This window comes from Rhamphochromis longiceps, linkage group LG23 (assembly GCF_057381845.1).
Source record: "Rhamphochromis longiceps isolate RC_006_pf linkage group LG23, R_longiceps_female_GT1.1, whole genome shotgun sequence".
In the NCBI taxonomy this organism is placed as follows: domain Eukaryota; kingdom Metazoa; phylum Chordata; class Actinopteri; order Cichliformes; family Cichlidae; genus Rhamphochromis; species Rhamphochromis longiceps.
In genome coordinates this window covers 12,260,540-12,281,721 of record NC_140578.1, presented here as the reverse complement: position 1 = coordinate 12,281,721, position 21,182 = coordinate 12,260,540, and the positions used below count along the sequence as shown (strand labels likewise).

The 21,182-nt window shown below is 41.3% G+C and overlaps 1 protein-coding gene across 5 annotated transcripts in view; it reads right to left on the bottom strand.

The window, feature by feature from the left end:
* celf5a (cugbp, Elav-like family member 5a) overlaps nucleotides 1-21,182 on the bottom strand; it is a 188,284-nt gene that overhangs the window by 7,070 nt on the left and 160,032 nt on the right. For 4 of the 5 annotated variants that reach the window (XM_085398403.1, XM_085398400.1, XM_085398401.1 and 1 more), the window contains exons 6-7: nucleotides 14,859-15,005; nucleotides 7,604-7,769 (exon numbers count right to left, since the gene is read on the bottom strand). In XM_085398403.1, coding sequence (XP_085254529.1) covers nucleotides 7,604-7,769; nucleotides 14,859-15,005 — 313 coding nt within the window. The remainder of the gene's footprint in view (nucleotides 1-7,603; nucleotides 7,770-14,858; nucleotides 15,006-21,182) is intronic. The other variant, XM_085398402.1, reaches the window with a different exon arrangement.

Below are 21,182 nucleotides of genomic sequence, written 5' to 3'. Positions count from 1 at the left end.
ACTCGGTGGTAGCACGGACCCCTTATGTGCAATTTCATAAGTTCCGAGGTCAGCAATTACATATGACATCGGTACTGAAGGAGAACACACGAGAGAAGTCGCAGATTGGGGCCACTGAGTCCAGTCTGTTCATCATGTTGGAAATGCCACAGCAAGGAATAAACAGAAGTCTTATAAACACTATATTATCGCACCACAGTCAGTAAAGAGTGAAAAAGGGAAGTATTACTAAGTCTCCTGAACTAGATATTTTCATTTTATCCCTCAGTGGACACATAGTTCTTGCATTGTGAAAAACTGCATTCATAGCTTGTTTACAATGCGCACCCAAGAGCGCTGATATACATGTGGCTGTCAGGATGTTTTGCAGCTATCAGGCTGTAATGACATGTTGTTCTTCACTCTGGCATGAGTGAATACAAAGCTGTAGGACAGAGGATTACATATTCCATACATTTTGCTCTGAACTATAAATTTACTGTTCTTTATGACTTCACCAAGGAACACTGCAACGCTAAACAGTATCCATATGTGTTTGTCCAATACATATATTTATGTTGTGGAAGCAAAATTACTCTCATCTTCTTGAAAGCTTCTTCTTAGAGGGAAAAACAGTTGATTTGCTCCTTGCTAAGGAGAAAAAGGCTTCACATGCAACAGAAGTATTTATCATGCTAATTATATATTGAAATCAACAAGGAATGCTATACCCAAACTGGAGAGTGCAGTCATTACCGGCAGAAGGACTGTCTTTTGCCAGAGCAAGTAATAAGTACTCAAAACAGATGCTTTCATCTAACTGATTTGAAATGCGACGCATTTAGAGTCAAAGAGAAAATGTCTGTCTTCTGTGAATAACACTGTAAGGGTGGGGGTAGCTTTCAAAGTCCAGTTGTGATCCTAAGAAGAACTCTGACTTTCAATACTGCCCTTTAGATAAGGAATAAATATTTATAAAGCAAATCAAGTGTGACACAAAACAAATGAACTTACAAATGAATGTGTTTTATTGTTACAGAGTTTAATATAATTTTTCATCTAGTGAATATTTCAAAGCACATAAGTAGTTTTCAGTCAGTACGCTAATTATTTGTGAAATCCTCCCCCTTGCTTGTCATCTCCACAGATCATTTAATAAATTGTTTTGAAAATGCAAGTGTACGCTGATGACTTAACTCTGATCAGCCGTGCCGCAACAGCTTTTCTGGCTTAAGTAGCAGTGAGCCCAAACAAATAACCAAATAATAGCCAGGGTAAAAAATAAATACTAGTAAATTTGCAGTGGACATAGCCACTATGGTTTCTGAACTTCCATTATGAAGTGACAACTTCAACATGTTGGCCATCAAAGACTCACATAGCAAGCAGGTCTGGCCCGGATCTGGTATCAAGCCGGCACTGCTGGCTGACTTCTGGCATGATAAGACGTATGTCATCCAGATATGGGACAGGCCTGAAGTAGATGGCACTGTCTATGAGATGGCATGCCATATCTGGCTCGATTATGGTTTTGTTTATGTGGCCCAGGCCCATAGAAAACAGGTCTGGCCCGGATCCAGCATCTAGCTGACACTTCTGACTGACTGGTGTCCTGGCAGGGTGTATGTCAACCAGATGTGGGCCAGGTCTGGCAATGATGGCACTATTTATGTTCCTATTTTCCTATTTTAGTGAGCAGACCCAAATGCCATGTTGCAATACTATACTGCTGTGATAGCCAACGTTTCAAATACAGATTTGACAGGTTCGTGAGTGTAAACTTTATCGAAAACCTAGTGACGGTTTACTCATCTTTCCTTGTAGGTGGCCGTAGCTCAGGAGGTAGAGCAGGCCACCTACTGATAGGAAGGTTAGTGGTTCGAACCCAGTCTCTGCTAGAGTCTCAGTTTAGAGAAAGTGTGTGATTGGGTGAATGTGGCATGTTGTAGAGGGCACTTTGAGGAATCCTGAAGAGTAGGAAAGTGCTATATAAGAATCATTCCATTCATTGTCTGAATGGAGATTTTCCATGTTACTTTTGCACTATTATGTTCCGCCACTTGTTGTTATTACATGGTTTGATTAAGGTACACATTAGGCTGTCATCTGGGGCATCACAGGGCCAGCAGTGTTTCTGCAACTGGCCCATTTGTGGGCCACCTCTGGCAAACCAGATCTGGGCCACCAAAGGGCCGTTATTCTTTGCGATATGTGGGGACGTGTAAGCACATTGTGTGGTCCAGATTGGGGCCATACCATTTTTGCTATGTGGGGACATTCCGACTGAGAGTAACCATTGACTGTCTATTTTTGTTTATTCTAAAAACAATCATCCTTCTTTACTAAATAAGACTTGAAGAATGGCGATTGAAAACATAAATTCAAGAAGAAAATGTGCAATGACATTATAAACCAAGCGAGAAGCAGAGCAGCTCCTGCATTAAATTTTATACTAACTTTACTGTTGGTCATCGAAAGGAAGGCAAGTTTAAGGAACCTCAACATTAGCTCCACTTTACAGATCCTGGGGCTACTTTAGTTTTGTTATACTGAGTACATATGATACGTGATGAAATTCCAACAGAAGAAAGACTCAAAAGCATGGAACTCCAAAAAAAAGAAAAAATTCTTACTCATGGTAGATTTTTAGTACATAGAAAAAACACTGGAGGCAGCAGTACGGAAATAATGCAAGGAAAAGTTTGAAACGGAAGTTATGCAGAAAGAAAAATGCGTGGAACATTATTCACATAAGGAAAAAAGGCAGCATACAGATGAAAGGGAAGGACAAGGTTGGCATGAACTACGGCAGGTCAGGTATTCACAATGGGTGGGTGGGAACATGAGTACAGAAGGTAAAAATATATGAAACAGCACAAGTGATATTTAAAATAAAAACGGCAAATGAGAGCTAAACAAACAAGAAACTGAAAAAAATCCAACAGCAGACTGGGATCTAACACACAATACACCTGAGGAAAAGGATTCCAGCAAAGATTGAACTGCACTTTAATGATGCCAGCGTCTAGCATCTGTTGGGAACAAATCCCATAGCGTAAAAGTTCAAACACCTAATCAACATCTTCCTCATGGGGAGAAACCAGTGGCCACAGCTTGAGCCACAGTCTGTAAATCGCATATCTATAGTGTCTTGGAGGGTGCTTCACTTACAGTCCTCACTTTGGCATGCTTGATAAAATTAATAAAAATGCAACTACTGAAAGGATCCCCTGACCATATGTTATATGCAATGCTAATCTATTTCCAGACTCATTTGCACTCTAGGCTCAGCAGCACCTTCTCGTACAGAATCTTCCTCCAAACTGCAATTCAAATATGAAACAAGTTCCCCAAGTACAGAGCTGGACAGATAACAGAGAGAGACCTCCAAGCCTTTCAGGCAAGCGTAAACACACACTTCTAGACCACACAATTTATTTCCCTGCACACTGCAATGAGCAAAGTGAGCCGCCAGAAAAAGGATTCCAACCTCTAAATGTATAATCATGTGATATACAATCTTAATTTGCTTTAGTTTATACGAAAAATATTATAACATATTTTTTCAGCTGATATTAAAATGAAACTATGTGAAACTCGACAAATCATTTATTACTAAATAAATATTAGATAATAAAACAAAAACAAAAACCTTCCAGACTACTAAGCCTCCAGTGCTTCCTGCTCTACTTCTGAAGCTCATATGCATTCAATACACTGACCAAAGCAATGTGCCTGGCTTTCAGATGCCTGAGCAGACCAGCTGGGCAGCTTGTGAAGCTCCACTGCCTGCGTGCACCGGAGATCAAATCTGGTCAAGGCAAGAAGAGTGCCTGTGGCCTCTGAACAAACTTGAAGGCAACAGAAAAAGGGCTACCTTTTTCTCACTTCTAATTTTGAGAAATGTAATTATTTTGATGCCAGAGTCACGGTTTAATCTAAAAGCTGAGAAGAAACATTTGCATTTAAGGAACAATGGCAACTCATCCGTCAGACAAAGTGTCATGAAAAACAAGCCACTTTTTAAAATTTTATTTTTTTACCTTTGCCTGCACTGGAAAGACATCTCTACAGCCTTAAAGAAAGCACTTAGAGTAAAAGCATATTTCAGACTAAGAAGGACTGAAAGCTCGAGGTCACACCATCACTTGGGACACACAGGTATTCATCTTTCCAGCTGTTTCCTTTGGCTCTGAACAGACTGTCGCTATCCTTGGATGTGATGTTTTGATCTAAACGTGAAGGATAGTTGACGCTTTGTTCTAAATAAATATCTTCGCTTACCTGTCCTTTGATTGTTTGTGTTAGAATTAGTCCTTGCCAGTGCAAGGAAGCCATAGAGGACAGGTGGCATTAAGAAAGATCATCACGTCAAACAGCTCATTAGTTTCCTGGTGCTTTGTCACCACCGAAGTGTTCCGTATCCATGGTGCAGCCATGTTTGAATCCAGCAGGGATGTTGTGGCACATTCGGGCTGGCTCTAAGTGTAACGGGCTCGTCTCTTGCTGTGGAGCATCTGCACTATACTTTATGTAATATGCACTTGTGCATGCACATCTTCAGTGTAGAGCAGCACCATGCAACAGAACATTAGAGCGACTTTGATTACACACTTCTCACATCCTAACAAAGCATTCTTGACACTGCGTGTTCCTCACCACATATACCCAGCGGGATTCACATCTCTCTCCATTTCTCCTTCCTCTCCTCCCTCACCCTCTTTATCTCCCCCCCCCCTCTTAATCCAGCTTTTCCTCTCTCTCTCTTCTTTTGTTTAACTTTTATTTCTTCTGCAGCACTCAGGGAGCGGCACCTGGTGAACATTATTTTCAAAAAGCATCATCATGCATCATTGTAAGGATACATGCTCTAATCAGCTGAACCATCTGGCAAACGGCTTATGCACCATCAAGCTTAAATGCTGTGCATCTGTTGATCAAATGGATGTCTCATTGTTTTCAGGGTAACACCCTTAACCTCGGAGCCTCTTTGTACTTAAGCCTGCTGTCAAACAAGGTTTGGTATGTTGCAGAGGTTATGGAGCTCATTTAAATAAAAGACTAGTGTCACATCACACTTTTATCCCAAGATCGGGAAGGGTTTTCATCTATAAAACCATTATTGGAGCTTTATGTTAATGCAGAGCAGTATGTGTCACTCAGAAAGGCAGTAGTATGGCTATCAATAGGTAATAGCTCTCATTTCACAAGGAAAGGGGACATTAACCTTTCTACCTTTTATGCTTTTGTACACAACTGCCAAATGTCAGAATTTAATTAAGCTGATGAGACGTCTTAATGCATAAATTAAACCTCTGTTGAAGCAGAGAAGCGCTGTGCTCCCAGACCCCAAAAAACAGATTCTGATATTACAATGAATAATTCCACTGACTCGTGGCAGACATCCTACAGTCTCTCAGTAGTGTCAGAGTCTCTTGGCCTACTTATACAGACAGCCTTGCCAGTAATGTTATGTATTCAATGAACTCTAAATAAGTCATAGCCACAAGTGTGAGAAGGGAGAGAGAAAATAGCTGTGTATACCAAAGCAGCACGTTAGTCTACCACTGCTGCAACTGCTGGGAACCACACTCATAATAACCAATGAAGAAAGGGGAAATAAGATATTTTATATTAATGATAGTCCTTGAAACTTCACGAAATTGATGATTTCTCTCAGGGATTAAAAATGTATTACATGCAATAAGAAAAGTTAATCAGTGAATGGAAGCTTGCATAGAGGCATGGTCAAAATTACATAAATAGCACCACTTCATACACATCAGGATCACGGGCTTAAAGACACTTGTGATTCTCCTCTTACGCCCCATGACCACAAATATCTTGCTCTCTACTGTTTTCCCAAGAACTAATAACTATCTATAAACACTGAATTACAGACAAAAGCAAAATCAGCATTACTTCCTTTAGAGTTAGACACTGATTTTCAGTGCAGAAGAGAAGAGACTGGACAAAGCCCTCACACACACACACACACACACACACACACACACACACACACACACACACACACACACACACACACACACACACACACACACACACACACACACACACAATGTGTTTTCATATCTTTGTGGGGACATTTAATTGACATAAAGCATTCCCTAGCCGCTTACCCTAACCATCAAAAACCTAATCCTTACCCTCAGCCTAAACCTAACTGTAACCCAATTGTAACCCTGACACTAAAACCACATTTTGAGTCTGAAAAATGTCTTCAAACTCATGGGAAGGGCTGTTGGTCCCCACAAGCATCGTAAACTTCCGATTTTTGGTCCCCACAAAGCTATGTATACACGGACACACACGCACACGCAGAGATAGGGGAAGATAGAAGGGCAGGGAGGCAGGGAGAGATGTTCCTAGCCTTTCAGTTGCACTGTCTTTCATCAGCACTATTGTGTTGCCAAATACAGGTATGCATGCTGAACACAAAGATGTGAATTCGAGCACTGTCAGAGGTATACGCATCAAAATATGAGTTTCTCAGCAACGCTTAGCTCCACATTTAATCACTGTCTCGGATTGATTACGGCCACCCCAAAAGTGCACACATTGCACTGAAAACATCACTGTGCATTTTTGACAAATGGGTCTCCTCTCTGGATATATTTGCTGAAGGTGAAAATTATACGTTACACATACGGCATGTGTGCCCACTGCCATGTTCCATTCTTTCACTTTTTGTAAATGTATATAAATTGATTTTAAAGGGTAAATTTAATGGTTAAGAAGAGTCCCTAACATTTCATTTTCTCACTTATTAATCCAACTGACTGTTGGTTGTGTTAAGCTGGACGACAGAAAAATTGTAAATTAAAAAAAATACCAACTTTTTTTTTTTCCCCCAACGTAAACTGCAGTTCAGCAGGAATTTGATAAAGCACAGCAATTTCTGCAGAAACGGGATTCTTATGATGCCTATAAAGAAAACCCTAAACTAGGCCTTGTTGTGCTGATGATGCTCACACTGACTGGTTTAAAGTTACCAAAGACATCACCTTAAAAACTCAATACTGCAGTGTTGGCAAAGTAGATGAGGGGAGCACAACAAAGACTTTGCTACTGTATTATTTATTTTGGCTCATGCTTTTGTTGAGTGGAGAATCTTGAAGTTCTCTGTCTCAAGAAAAATGAAACACTGCTGAATAAGCAAATGTTAGGCAGTAGGTAGGTGTTTCAAAGTCCTTCCCTTTCCTCTGTAATGGATCTGCATAGGAGGTGTTTGTTATGGAAAACAAAACCAAGTGCATGCAGATCATGCACAAGTGCTTTAAAGCACAAGGTCAAAATACTACGGGGAAATTAGCGGCTTATCTGTAAAGTTACTTATTGATATTCCTTCTTCTGCTGCTACTACACTAACCCCAAATATTGTTAGCATTCACAAACAACATAAACATGCAAATCCCACTTTTTTATTCATTTTTTCTCCCTCCAGAGGAATCATGTTGGATCACCAGAAATGAGGCACGCTTTCGTTTGGCTTGTGCACATAAAAGCTAACATGTAAATGCACATACAGGCATGTTCCATTCACTGGTCTGGTACAAAGAAACAAGCATAAGCAAGAGGAAAGGGAATGAAACTGTTTGCTCACCCAGGGTTTGATGAAACTCACCCGACACCGGGGTCATGGGGGTGGGCGGGAGGCTGTTGATGTTGAGCGCCCCCATCTGGTGGATCTGTGTGGCGGGGAAAGCCACACTAGGCGTGAGGTAACCTCCGTGGCTTGCTGCCATGATGGCTGCCTGCTGCTGCATGAGCTAAAGAAGAGGGACACGGAGAGATGGGTGGAGGAAAGGATGGTCGGATGGGGCGTGTGAGACAGGAGGGAGCAGCAGGTAGAAGGGATGTAAGGAAGGTCAGGGGAGGACAGATGGTAATGAAAAATATAGTAAGTTTCAAAGTAGTCAAAAAATGACGGGAGAAGGAGAGCAAGAGAGAAACATAGCACGGGTAGAACAGAGGGGAGGGATGTATGTTGAGGTTGATGGATGGATAGTGCATGAAAAGTACAGAGAAAGTAGAGCGGAATAAAAGAAAGAGAAGAAAAAAGAAGCCTGTCAACCTATGTTTAGTGAATCTGTCTCTCCTCCCAGCTGGAAGCCTGTCACCAGCTGCAGAAACGATTTAATAGCTGTCTGTTGGGCTCACACAAATCAAGGCATTGACATGTGCACATTATCTCTGTACTCAGGGAACAGGCAAAGTTTGCAGAGTTGCAATGCTTTTTCCCCCCCTTACAATTGTCAAACTTCACAATACTGTTTGCTGTAGCTATAGAAATGCCACAGACGTCCCCTCCCCCTGCTCCTCGGACTCGTTCCTAATTTCTGTGATGTATTTGTGATGATGTATCCTGACATTCATCCATATTTTAAGTTTCTCTTGTTTTTTAATTCAGGCAGAAACCAGTAACAAAACGAAAGGCGGAATATATTTGGGATTGGGATTTCAGTAAATGACCAAAGTCTTTGCCACTGAAAAGTTATTCATTGCCGAAAATGTTGTTTGACTCTGTTTTCAGACTGTGACTCATCAAACGAATGTTTTAATATCAGTTTAGCGAGCAACTCGGGTTAGTAATATAGAGTCAGTTGGTTAATAGCAGTCAATTTTCACCCACTGGCCGATCCCACAAAGAGATCAAATCAATAGTCTTTCATTCGCTCTGCATTTCTGCTTAGCATGAAGTAAGAAGTGAGTGCTGAAGCTATTTTCCATCAAACGCAGAGTGCTTATTCATGTGCACAGGAAATGCTCACATGCACCGCTGCCTTGAAGTGCACCCACACATATACTCACCTGTTCACACAACATGCATGACAGAGAATATTTGAGCTTCTGTGCTTAACTTAAACTCTTCCTGTGCAAACCCCAAGCTGAATACTGAAATCAGAAGAAAATCCATCTTGGTACATTCATGTGTACAGTTTGTGAACCTGTGGGTTTATCTGGGGATTCAACAATCTTTTGCAGGCTGTGAAGCTTCCCATCAGACATGCAGAACTGTGCGGTATAGGAATACAAACGCAGCTGGACCAGCTTCTTGCCCTCGCCTCTGCATCTGTTTAATACTGCATAGCTTGTATCTCTTTGGAGAGCCACCGATGGCCATGGCCTGAGACTCGTATGAGCAGAAATCAAACTCCTCCGCCACTGGGACTAATGCTAATGATGACATTGTGAGACAGCGAAGGTATAGAATGTCACTCTGCTTGTATTTGCATGTGGACTCTGCAACGGAAAAGCCAATTATTTTCCCTTAGTGCCCCTGTCAGGTAACCTGAAAGCAGCTGTCCTGCTGTAGAATGCCCAGTGCTGGCATCTCATCCATTAACCACATGCCTTGCCATTGCTATCTATTAACGCCTTTTGTCATTTGCATAATTTTGTCAGCATGACAAATGGGGATCATCCATTTCTTTCCAAATAAGATGAATTGAGGCTTTAAGAGGATATAGCTGAAAGAGCCTGAAATGGAACAAGAAACTAAACAAAAGCAGTGGCATAGAAACAAATAGGTCCAGAGGTTCTAGGGCTCACTTGCTTTGGCAATTTTGTGATTGCCCTCCTATTAGGACGTGAACAGGGTTGGACATCAGGAGGAAGAGTCTTACTGAAACACCACCTATTGTTTATTTATTTATTTATTTAGTCTTGAGGTACCAGGGACTTTGGGATGACTCTAATAAGCTTGAACCCATTGGCAGCCCTGTGACCTTGTACAACCTGCAGGTCCGGATGCTGTAATAACGCAGTGGAAGTAAATATTGGCATGCCCAGAATACTATCTTCTCTCCCAAGGCATGTTTTAGATAATGCAATCCTTCATGCCGGCCGTCAGATTGTCATGGATAGCAGCTCTCGAATTAATTGATGCTTCAGCAAATCAATTCATACCAGCAAATTGGAAACTGAAGCATGCAGTTATGTTGGAAAGCAGTGGTTATTACACTCTGGTCTTTAATAATAAATAAAATAAAGACCATAGTGGTTATGTTGACTGAAATTTTCAAAGTCATTCCATTTTATGTTTCATATGTCTACGCTTTCCCCCTTCCTTTTGTGCAAAATTTCAAAGGCATTATATTCAAAAGCCATTCCTCTTCCTTTATTTATGCACTACCCAACAGATAGCAAATGTCTCTGGCAAAGAATGAGCACAACTGAGTCTTCATCATCATCAGACTCAACCTTTTCTTCCATTTTTCTTTTCCTCTCGGAAGAGGAAAGAAACAGGCGGACAGAAACAACGGGGACAAAAGAGAAACGTGCGAGATGAAAGGGAGCAAAGAAAGTTGCCCAGGCTCCAGCAACATTCATTTAGTGTCAGACATCTGCTTTTTTATTGCAACCTGATGGCATTACTCTCCCCTGGTGCTAGCAGGCAATCACCTCTTTATCACATGGCAATTATCTCTGTAGCGCTGCTCTGTGACTCGCTGACTCTCAGCACTGTCACATGTGACCCCTTATAGCCCAACCAGCCAGTGACGGAGCGAGAGGGGAGGAGAGAGAGGGGGTGAAATAGGTTGGAAAAAAAAAAAATAAGTGAGCGAGAGAGACAGTGGGTCAATGAGGATAACTAAAAGACTGAAGGATAAAACTCAAGGGCCTCATTTGTTACCGCCATGCTCGAAGGCTGTATTTTCACAGAAAGATTATAATAGGTTCTTTCATCTCTGATGCACTTTGCTGTACCGTGCATGTGTGTGTGTCTAGACGCATGCAGGAGCTGTCCAAAGCCTGTCCTCACAGTGAAATCAGGCCACACACATGCTGGTGCATACGTGCGGGGGCAGTTTATAGTACAGCCAAATGATGCAGTAATCTGTAACCATCATTTCTCATGTGTGCCTTTTGAATGCGAGTCCCTCCAACAGGGGGAGATGTTTCCTAATGTGAGTTTATAGCCATCATTCTCCCTTCTGATCCACCCACACACTGTCACTATTAGCACCAAGTTAAACCATTTGCTTTCCTCTAGTTTAGCTATCTCACGCTCTGTCTAATGCATCTTTGAGGGAGGCAAGGCGGCCAAAGTGCTGGAGGAAACTTCTCACTTTAACTCAAACACAGAGGAACCAGGGAAAGCTGAAACGGCCAGCCTCACAAAGAGACGCCACTTAAGATGATGAGAGAAGAAAAGTGACTTTTGTCACATCTAACTGTGTGCCAATGTGATGTTTGTGTCGTGAAGGGGAAATACAAAAAGCAATAAAAGCTGGTTTTACCACTCGCATTCAGCGTTTCACGGGAGAACTATTATAACTCATCACTAACGCTGGACTGAAACATGGAATCTCACTCTCGTTTTCCTTTGCCTTGTGTTTTATAAAATCACCTTTTGCAAATAGGATGTCTCCTGTCAGAGCACACCGGTGTCTGTGTCGATCGTGAAAATGGCACATTTCTCATTTTTGGCATATGTTGTCAGTGTTGTACCCCCTCCAATTTGTGTTCAGAGGCCCCTCCTCCTCCTGGTTTGACTAAAATCCAATTTACTGGCTGTCAGCTCAACTCTATAATCCTATCCACTGCTGTAGTGGAGAGGTAGCTCTTTGAATTTACCATTTACTGTATTTGCTGGTTATGACTATATATACGAGCTCTCCCAATGTCTGTATTCCATACCGTGCCACCTCTTCTTCTCTTGGCTAGTGTATATGGAGAGTAGGAAAACGCATAGCGTGTCTTTAGAGATAAACTCTTTTTTTTTCTGTCACTGCAGCTTTTTGGTCTTTGGGGAATATATGTAGTTTATCTTGCAGCAAAGAAACATTCATCGTATCGTTTCAGCACCCTCCTTGTGGCTACAGGCGAAGCAAGGCTGCACGCCGCGTGCATTTAGTCAGCACCAGTGATGCAACTGTACTCATAACTGCTGCACACCTGCATGCAAGATAACTAATATTCCTCTTTATTCCACATTATTTCTTACCTAACAGACCCTACCAGTATTTAGATTCATTTAGTAAGGAAGATATGAAAATAAGCGCCTTGCTGATAATCCATTGCTGTCTGTTGCACACTCATTACTTTATCAAAAGCTGGAATGAGTTTATCTCCAAGGTTGGCCTGCCTCAGCGTTTCTAAACCAACTTTCTTTATTTTGGCAAAGTGATTATATGCTATTACATAGCATACATAATACAAAGGAGAATTTCACCTTCACTAACATCTTTCATGCTGTGTAATCTTTCTGTCAAGAAACCATATATGTGCAATTTCTCCTTTAGATTTAATGGTAATTGATTCTCTCTAATGCCAAAGTATCCCCCGTGCCCTTGTTACGTTCACTCCGAACTCAATTTCCTCGCATCATCCTGCTGTTTGTCGTATTATATGTATATATGAGGGGGGGGTGGGGAGGGGAGTGAGAAAGAGCATTTACTGCGCACTGTGCGTGAGTGTGTATACTCTTGTGTGTGCCTGTATGAGTCGACACGGGTCTGTGCCACAGTAAATAAGAGTCATGGCCAACCTGTGCGGGCCACAATGGTCTCCCTGCAGACCGCTACTGCCTCCACCACCCCTTAAACATTTGCATTTCTCCACATTTTCTGGGAAAGGGCTGCATTTCATGAATGGTAATGAAGGTGGGAGTTTTACTGGAGAGAGCACAAGAGATGGCCTTGCAATTACTCGGGGATGGTCAATTTGCACATTTCACAGTGGGTCCCGTGGCTGTGATATGAAAATGAGGGAAATGGATAAGCCCCCAAGACCCGGCTAACATCAACAATTAATCCTAGCATTTAGAAATTGGAAAAAATATTTAACTTTAACAACTAAGTAAGTACAGGAGAAGATGATTTTGCACTGCTCCTTCTTTGTAAATTATATTTTCCACAGATGATCGCGTGCATTTAGGCGATTAAAGCCCAGGTATTAATCACAGAGTCGGACAGAAAGCATTTCATCCAACCCAATTCAATTGATTTTAGTTTTCTTCAAATAGTTAGTGTGTCTGTATGTGCATGCGGTGGCATATGCACTGAGGGGGTGCATGTGTGTGCTCTGCCTCAGCAGGAGAGAAGAAAGTTTGTGTGCAGATAAGTTGCCCATGGAATATTCTGAGTCAACTGTGTCCCCTGAAGCATCTCATGGGCCCAGAGGGAGGGACAGTGGGAGGGAGAGGGGAAGGGTAGAGAAGCAGTGTGATAGTGGGTAGAGGGGGCGATTGGTGAGAGGGGCTGCACAGGCTGTCTGAACTCATCAAAGAGCCGAGGGTCTGCTGTGTGCGTGTATGGTGCCATGCCCTGGGGGGGGGGGGGGGGGGGGGGGGGGGGGGGGGGGGCGGTGGTGGGAGGGCAGAGTGAAGCTGATGAAGGGGTTGGAGGGTACAAGCTAACCAAATGTGTGCCCGTCTACGTGCTGAGAGTGCTGAAATCCAGGCACTAATGGAATGGCAGTACTGTTTAAGAGTAGAAGAGCTGAAAGTGGTGTTGATGGCAGTGATGATAGTTTGCCAGGCTAATTTTCACCTACAACAATATCCGCTAAGTAAGGAAAAACAGGGAAAAAAGCAGCGAACAAAGAGTCTGCGTGCAGTGAATTCGCTCAAAGACGTTTCACTGCAACAGCGGAATCCTCATTTAATTATTTGCCTGTGTGACTGATGTAAATTCTAACACTTTGGTCAGTCATCATCCCAACATGGATTATTAAGTAAAAGATGTTAAAAAGCCTACGTTCAAACCACCAACATGTTTCCCTTTTTTAGAACTTTGATTTCAGAATTTTTGTAGATTTATACTGGAAAAAATGGAGTCCAAGCCACATTAAAATTACACTATTTTGTTATTCTGCCTTCATACCTAAAATCTAATTGTTTTAAATGAAATGAGTTATGATGATGGCACAAGGGTATAAATTCTCCAGATGTTGGCTCCAAATATAATATCTACCATCTGCAGCTTTCATTGGCTGTTGGAACAAATTCTTGAATTAAACACGATTTCACATATCTTCTGGCCACAATACAGAAGATACTGCGAGCGCAGCACTTTAATATATTGCCTTTCAGGTTAATAAGTCAAAAATTAATTAGCTTTATGTCTGCTTGATAAAGAGTTAATGTCGCTTTGTATTAATCAAAAGCAGGATTTATGCTGAGCGTTTCCAGCCACCGATGAATGAGGCCCAATCGTAGTCACTCTGGTCTGCTGTTTACCACATTTCTGTCTTTTCAGCTGATAAATGTGCCACTATGCACGAGTTAAAAGCAAGTTAATTGCTAGGTTTTATCCAATGCCTGCTGTGGCTAAAAATGATAAAATAAGAGTTTTAAAGCAAAACAGTTCCACCATGAGGGGAACGACATAGTCGCTGGACATCTCATTGTGGTTGTTGATTTGTCGCTAGCAACTCCAGCTGCTTAGGTAACCCTGTAATATGTTTACTACCTCGTCAGATGGTGAAATACATCGTGGCTTGTTTTTGTTGATAGTCGCTTCAACTGCCTCGATATTGAGAAAAATTGAAGTTGGAGCCACTTGGACTCGCTGAATGCTACTGACTTTCTACGATTTCCAGTCGCCACATCGCTTATTCCTTGCCTACTCAAATGCAAATACATGCTTATGGTGATTAATGATAGTAGATAAAATATTTTTAACATTTTTCTTCCAGTGTTAGGTACAGTATATCAAATCCTTTAAAATGTCATTGTTTGAGAGTGAAGATGTGAAACATTGCCAGAATATGAAACTCAGTGCTACTAAAATTTTAAGTATGTGTACTACAAAGTAATAAGATCCATTATCCATGCATAAAATGAAATATAATCTTATTGTTTCTCCCTTTAAAGTCTACTGTGTGTGCTACATATGCCTTTTCCAACTCACCGCATGTGCGTAAGAGCTGTAGGTGCTGAAGGGAAGGGCGATGGCTGGGTTAAAGATGCCAAACTGCCCAACCATCTGCTGCATACGTCTGATGGTGCGCTCCTTGTCTGTGTCGGCGAATTTGACCACCAAGCTAGAGGAAGCACCCTGAGTGAGTTAGAAGGAAAGAAAGAAAAAAAGGGAAGAAATCAGATGAGGGAACAAACAGCCACTTAACTGCATGTAGCCCTCACACTTACACTCAGCAAATGAATGTGGTACATACATATACGCAAAAGGCCTTGAGAAAATTTGCATTTATGATTAACTACACATTTAGAGACAGCTGTGAACCAACACTTAAAAAAAAACTGCATTAAGAACGTTAGTGGTTATTATTTCAAATTTCTTAGTCTGCCATGTTCATTTGCAACAACAACTGCTGTTAACATCGATACCTAGTGAGCATCTCTAATTGTGTGTCAGAGATTTGCTTTTCATTACTGCAGAAAATTGTGGCTGGCATACATAAACATAAAACGGACAGCTGCGTTAAGAATAAAAATGTTCTATTTATTGAGTGAAAAGCTCAGATATGCAGACAGGATCAGCCTGCTTTCTTTCAGTCAGAGAGAGACATACACAAAGTCACTCAGGGCAAAGCCGACTCACTGTTTATATCATAAATAGTTTATATCCCTCATGCCCTTCCAGGCTTTTCCCTATCCGGTACGGTACATATATGTAACATCAGAGCTACTTTGTTAAGGTTAAAAGATCTGCAATGCACAGCAGTTCCTACTGGCCTGGGTAGAAGTGCTCTTCAAAGAAAATTCTTCTTTTCAGGGCGATTTCTCTCCTTCTGCCCAGCTTCCGTTTGAGTCTCCTCCTCGTTTCTGTGTCTTTGGCAATTCATTTCTATATCAAAACTATTACCCCTTTTTGCAGCCCAATAATGAAACCAGCAGGTGTGTCTGCCACACACCCTTCATTAAAGAATCTTCAAATGATTTAGCGCTACAGTTGACCTTTTGTGTGCTCCGCCTCTCCTCCCCTCTGCGCCCCCAAACAGGCCAATCGATCCACATAAAAGGCCGAAATATTACTCTGATCTGACAGTGTAGAAAGGTTGTGTGTCAGTCACGATAAGAGGCTCCCTGAAATTGATGCAAGATTGTCAATAGCAGTGGTGACTGGTAAAGCGCCTGGACTGGGTTATAGTTTTCAAACTTCTAAAGGCGGTAATGTTTTGGATCTGAGTCAAATATCGAAGAAGCTGTGTTGGACAACAGGTGCATAGTTACAAATGGCATCTGCATTAGCAGGTTATTATTGCATAATTAATTTGACTTTATTATGCTCTTTTCTGTGTGTTTTCCCTTACTGAGGTATCGCTCTAATAAAGATATCTACAGACAGCAAAAAACGGTCAAAGACAGGCATTGGACCTTTTCGACTGTAGCATATGGATTTTATGTTCTTCCTTTGCCTTTCTCCCCACATTTCTCAATATTCCCACAAGCCCTCTCCTCCAGGCTAACTCACTGGTTGAATTACAGGCTTGCAGTACTATATGTCAATGGTCAGTTGGTTAGTTGGCTGTGTGACTAAAAGACTGACTGTATAGCTAGTTGAGTGACAGTTAGCCAACTAGCCTGGCTAGCTGGTTGAACTACAGGCTTGCAGTACTATATGTCAATGGTCAGTTGGTTAGTCGGCTGTGTGACTAAAAGACTGACTGTATAGCAAGTTGAGTGACTGACTGACTGGCAGGCTAGTTGGCTAACAGACGAATTGAGCACTTACTGGCTCTGGCTAATGAGAAATTAGCTTGTGCAGTGCTAATGCAATTCTATCAGATGGGAATAAGACGCCTTGCATTCACTCTGACTCATATACGATTCTATAACAAATACAGAAACAAGAGATAGAAAAACACAATAAAAAAATTCTTAATGCTTCTCAATCTCTTAAGCAAAACCTCATATATTAACACTAAGCAGAGACACTTCAAGGTTGACAGTGACACAATTGCAAGTTTAGCGTTTGTTGTTGTCGAGCATTTTACTATCTGTACGATTAACCTTGCTATGAGGTTTAACTTTGGGAGTGTGCAGCAGAATACAGACAAGATGCTCTAGTATATATTGAATATTTTACCTCGCCTTCACAGTTAAAGAAGCTATTTAAGGTCGCTCTTTGGTAATGAGAACTATGAGCTTTTCCTCTGGTTAAGGAGATTAAGTTGGAACTTTGCAGTCAGCCCTTTGCCATCTAGAACTAAAGTGTCCCTTCTTGAGAAACAAAGTTTATTGGCCTGTCTTATTATACAAGGGCCTTGTGCCATTTGCTTTCATACGCTTGCATGTATGTCCCACTCGCTGCAAAGCTTTTTTTCAAGGTCTCTACACTGAGACTGCCCTCCCACTGTTTCTCCTAAGGACACGTAAATTTTATGGCTTGTTGGCTAAGCGTCCATTGCCACATTTGTTTATCTCAGAGGTTTTCCCATTTAGGCCTGTCAGGATATCAGCGAGCAGAATCTCCATTGCTATAAAGAGAAGAGGATGAAGTGTGAAGTGAAAGTCTCATTAAATTTTTAAGCTGCCAAGTGTGAGCAGAATCCCCCTGCAGGGTGTCTCCCAGCTGCCTAGAGAGCCACTGAAGAAGCGGGAGTTAAACAGGAAGGATAAAAAGCTACTACAGAGACTTAGAACCAAAAGGAAAGTCTGCCTCTTTATGGCTTCTTCTCGTTGCCAAGGATGGTTGTGTTGGTGTCTGCTCAAGCTGCACAAGCTGCAAACCCTCATGTGAATGAAGGAGATAAAGCCTCATACCTAGTGATATATATTTCATATTCTTTTAACTTTAATGCCTGCTTGCATTTGATAACTTAGAAGGAAGATTGGTTCTCTGTCCAGTACTGGGAGATACAGTCTGTGTCTTGGCTTCAAGTGTCTCACAGTGAAGACCTTTATGGTGTTCCTGTATTTTGGGGTCAGTCATGCTGTAACTTTGTTCGCACACCTATTAAGAAATACTTTAAAAAATTTACAACACTCCAAATCAACATAATACAGTCGGAATGTTTTTCACATTTATTTTAAGAAGCTCTGCCATGGTCCAGCAACCTGTCCACAACAGGATGTCAGGAGTTTGAAGGCAACAGCTTCTGTTTATATGTTGTTGTTTTTTTTTCAAATTTAACTGCAAACTGTGAGCTGAAAAAAAGCAGATGGTGATAGTTTCACTCTCTCTGAGTCACTCTTTTACTTTCACTCTCATCATGTTTGGTCAGCAGGAAGCTCGAAGGATGTTGGTTTGGTGTAAGTTCTAATTATACTTGCAGTAACACAACTTGTTGTTGTCAACGCAGCAACATGTATGTTAAATGTGATTGCATTTCAGCTGCCTCCTGTCAGCTCCGCACCCTCGTGAGGAGGAAAGGAGAAACTGCTGTGACTGTAAATGACAGCAGATTTCAGCAGACTAATGACTCTCGCGCTGATCTGAAATAAGACAGGTGCACATAAGTTAGATTTTTCATACCAACAATTCAGAAAATTTATATTTATATATTCAGAATCTGCTGATGTTTCCTTATATGTAAAGTATAATTTAAAATTTCTTTCTCACAGTGAAGAAAACACACTAAACTTAAACACTGGTATCACATTGGTACTTGGTATTAACATATTTTCACAGCCAAAGCATCTCAGGATCAGAACATCCTAAGCCTCCTGTCCAGTGTTTTCAAACGCCGTGACAGGCTTCAGCTCGCTACAAACCATAATTCAGTGTGATGGAAAGATGGATATAAAAGAAAAGTGTATTAATGACACAAAACACTTTATTAATAGGAGTAAGTTATTCCGACTGTAAAAAGAAGAGTCTACGGAGAGCTTTAAATCTCTTTAATGCGAGTGCCAAAATCTGTCAAATTGCTAATTTTGTTACTCAGTTAGTCGCAGCAGGTCATTCAGTCATTCATTCAACTTTTCAATCATTTCAAGACAAAGGACCTCAACTTAGAGAAACTAAAGATCTGGAAAAAATTTAATTAGTAACATTGAGTTACTAATTTAATATATGCAATCTTTTAACAAAACTCAAAGAATATTTCAAAATATGCATACTGACTTTATGTAATTTGATTACATGTACATTTTCTGTATAATCTTTCCTTTGTTTAGTTTTTATACAAGTAGAGTGGCAGTCTGTTACAGGGCCTCACCATTGGCACCAGTCACACTCATATTCACACCTATGGCTGATTTACAATCACCAGTTAACAGAATTTACGGCACTTTTAATAATATAGCGCCAAGTCATAATAACAGGTGCCTCAAGGCACTTATGTTGTTATGTAGATGCCCTACAATACTAAAGAGAACCACAGGAAACCCAAACCATCTCCTGTGAGCGGTCGGAGTGAAAGGAGGAAGACAGGACAGAGACACACTGTGAAAGAGAAGTGTAAAAACACAGTGAGTAAAAAAGGTGAATGAAGAAAAAACACTGGGAATCCCTCAGCAGCCTACACCTATGCAGCATAACTAAAGGAGGATTCAGGGTCACCTGATCCAGCCCTAACTATATTCTTTAGCAAAAAGGAAAGTTTTAAGCCTAATCTAGATAGTGTCTGTCTCCTGAATCCAGGAGAAGGGTCTAAAAGTTGAAGGCTCTGCCTCCCATTCTACTTTTAAATACTCTATGTAAGCCTGCAGTCTGAGAGCGAAGTGCTCCGTTGGGGTGATATGGTGCTATGAGATCTTTAAGATAAGATGGGGCCTGATTATTCAGGACCTTGTATGTGAGGAGCAGGATTTTAAATTTGATTCTGGATTTAACAGGGAGCCAGTGAAGGGAAGCCAATATAGGAGAAATATGCTCTCTCTTTCTAGTCTGTGTCAGTACCTTTGCTGCAGCTCAGTTAACCTAACATGGAGATCTTTGGACTGTAGGAGGAACCTGCAGAGAACACGAATGTCCAGGATCTCCGTAGTTTGTTCTAAATACACGGTGAAAGGCATTTCCTTCAGTCATGTTCAGAATTATACTAAAGCTGTATAGAGTACTCTTATATGATATAACTATTAATTTTTGGCATTTGCACGGAGTTACTCTATGGTTGTTTTTCCAGTGAGGCCAACCATTACACTACCCCAGCTAGCCATAGAAGGATAAATGGACTTCCTATTCAAGCTTAGCTCTTATAATAATGGATGACTGGGAACTTGTTTGGTTATTAGAATGTAAATTGAGTTGCTAGAAACAATACTGATTGAAATTAAAGACCTAACTTAAATAAAAGCAGAATGTTGTTTAGGGAGCAGCAACACAAAGATTAATCAACCCTGTGAAAGACTGACATTAACACTCCACATTTCATTGAGTACACAACAAGATTATTACTTATGCCAGTATTTATATGTATACCGCTGCATCGGCTGCCTCTTTCATTTCATTAAAAGACGTGCCTTATTGGGTATTAAATCCTGGCACTCGTAGCACTTGCATATGTACTCTGTTCTCTGTCTGAAGTAACTGACAAGATTCAGGAGATGGGGAATCACATTTAGATGAATTTTAAACTTCTTTTTTTTCTTCTCTTGCACTCTCAATCATCTAGCTCTCTCTTCTAAGCAAGCGTTACCTCATTTGCTTTCTTTTGTTGTGCGCTTATCCTTCCATCATCCTGCTCTGCTGCTTATATCTCAGTTCCTGTGTCAGCTGAAACTGCCTCGAACTCAGCTGCTGCGCATACGGAGTGAAAAAAAAATCAGCATGGCTCTGCGGACCTGACCCACACCCCCGTCATCTCTGTGTAATTTTGTCCTGAGACTTTCTTCCTACATCACCCTGCTGAATTCCAGCAATTTGCTCTACAGCGCTAGAATTTAAATGTTTAATTGAGGCACTCGTGGCCTGAACTTTGGTGGTGCGTGCACACCAGCGATAGCAGCTGGTGATCAAGGGATGGTGGCAGAGTATACGTGAGAAGAGATATTTATGCTTGAATTATGATGGGTTAGAGTGTGATCGGCCGCTGATGCCGGATGGGTAGTTCCACATATGGAACAAATGCAAGTGTATGTACGCTCACAATGGACTTCTAAGCATGCAGCGGCCAGCACTCTTCGTGCAGTCTCTTGATGCAGATTTCCTTTTTCATTTCCAACTCACACACAGATTAATACATACAAAATGCCCACTCCTTCTCTACATGAATAACACAAATGTATTCAGCTCAAGTCCTCCGAGCTGGAAAATAAGATCAGTCAGGGAGCCTTTGACCCGTGGCTGGACGTGGATGTGGCAGTGAGCGGTATAGAACGAGTGTGC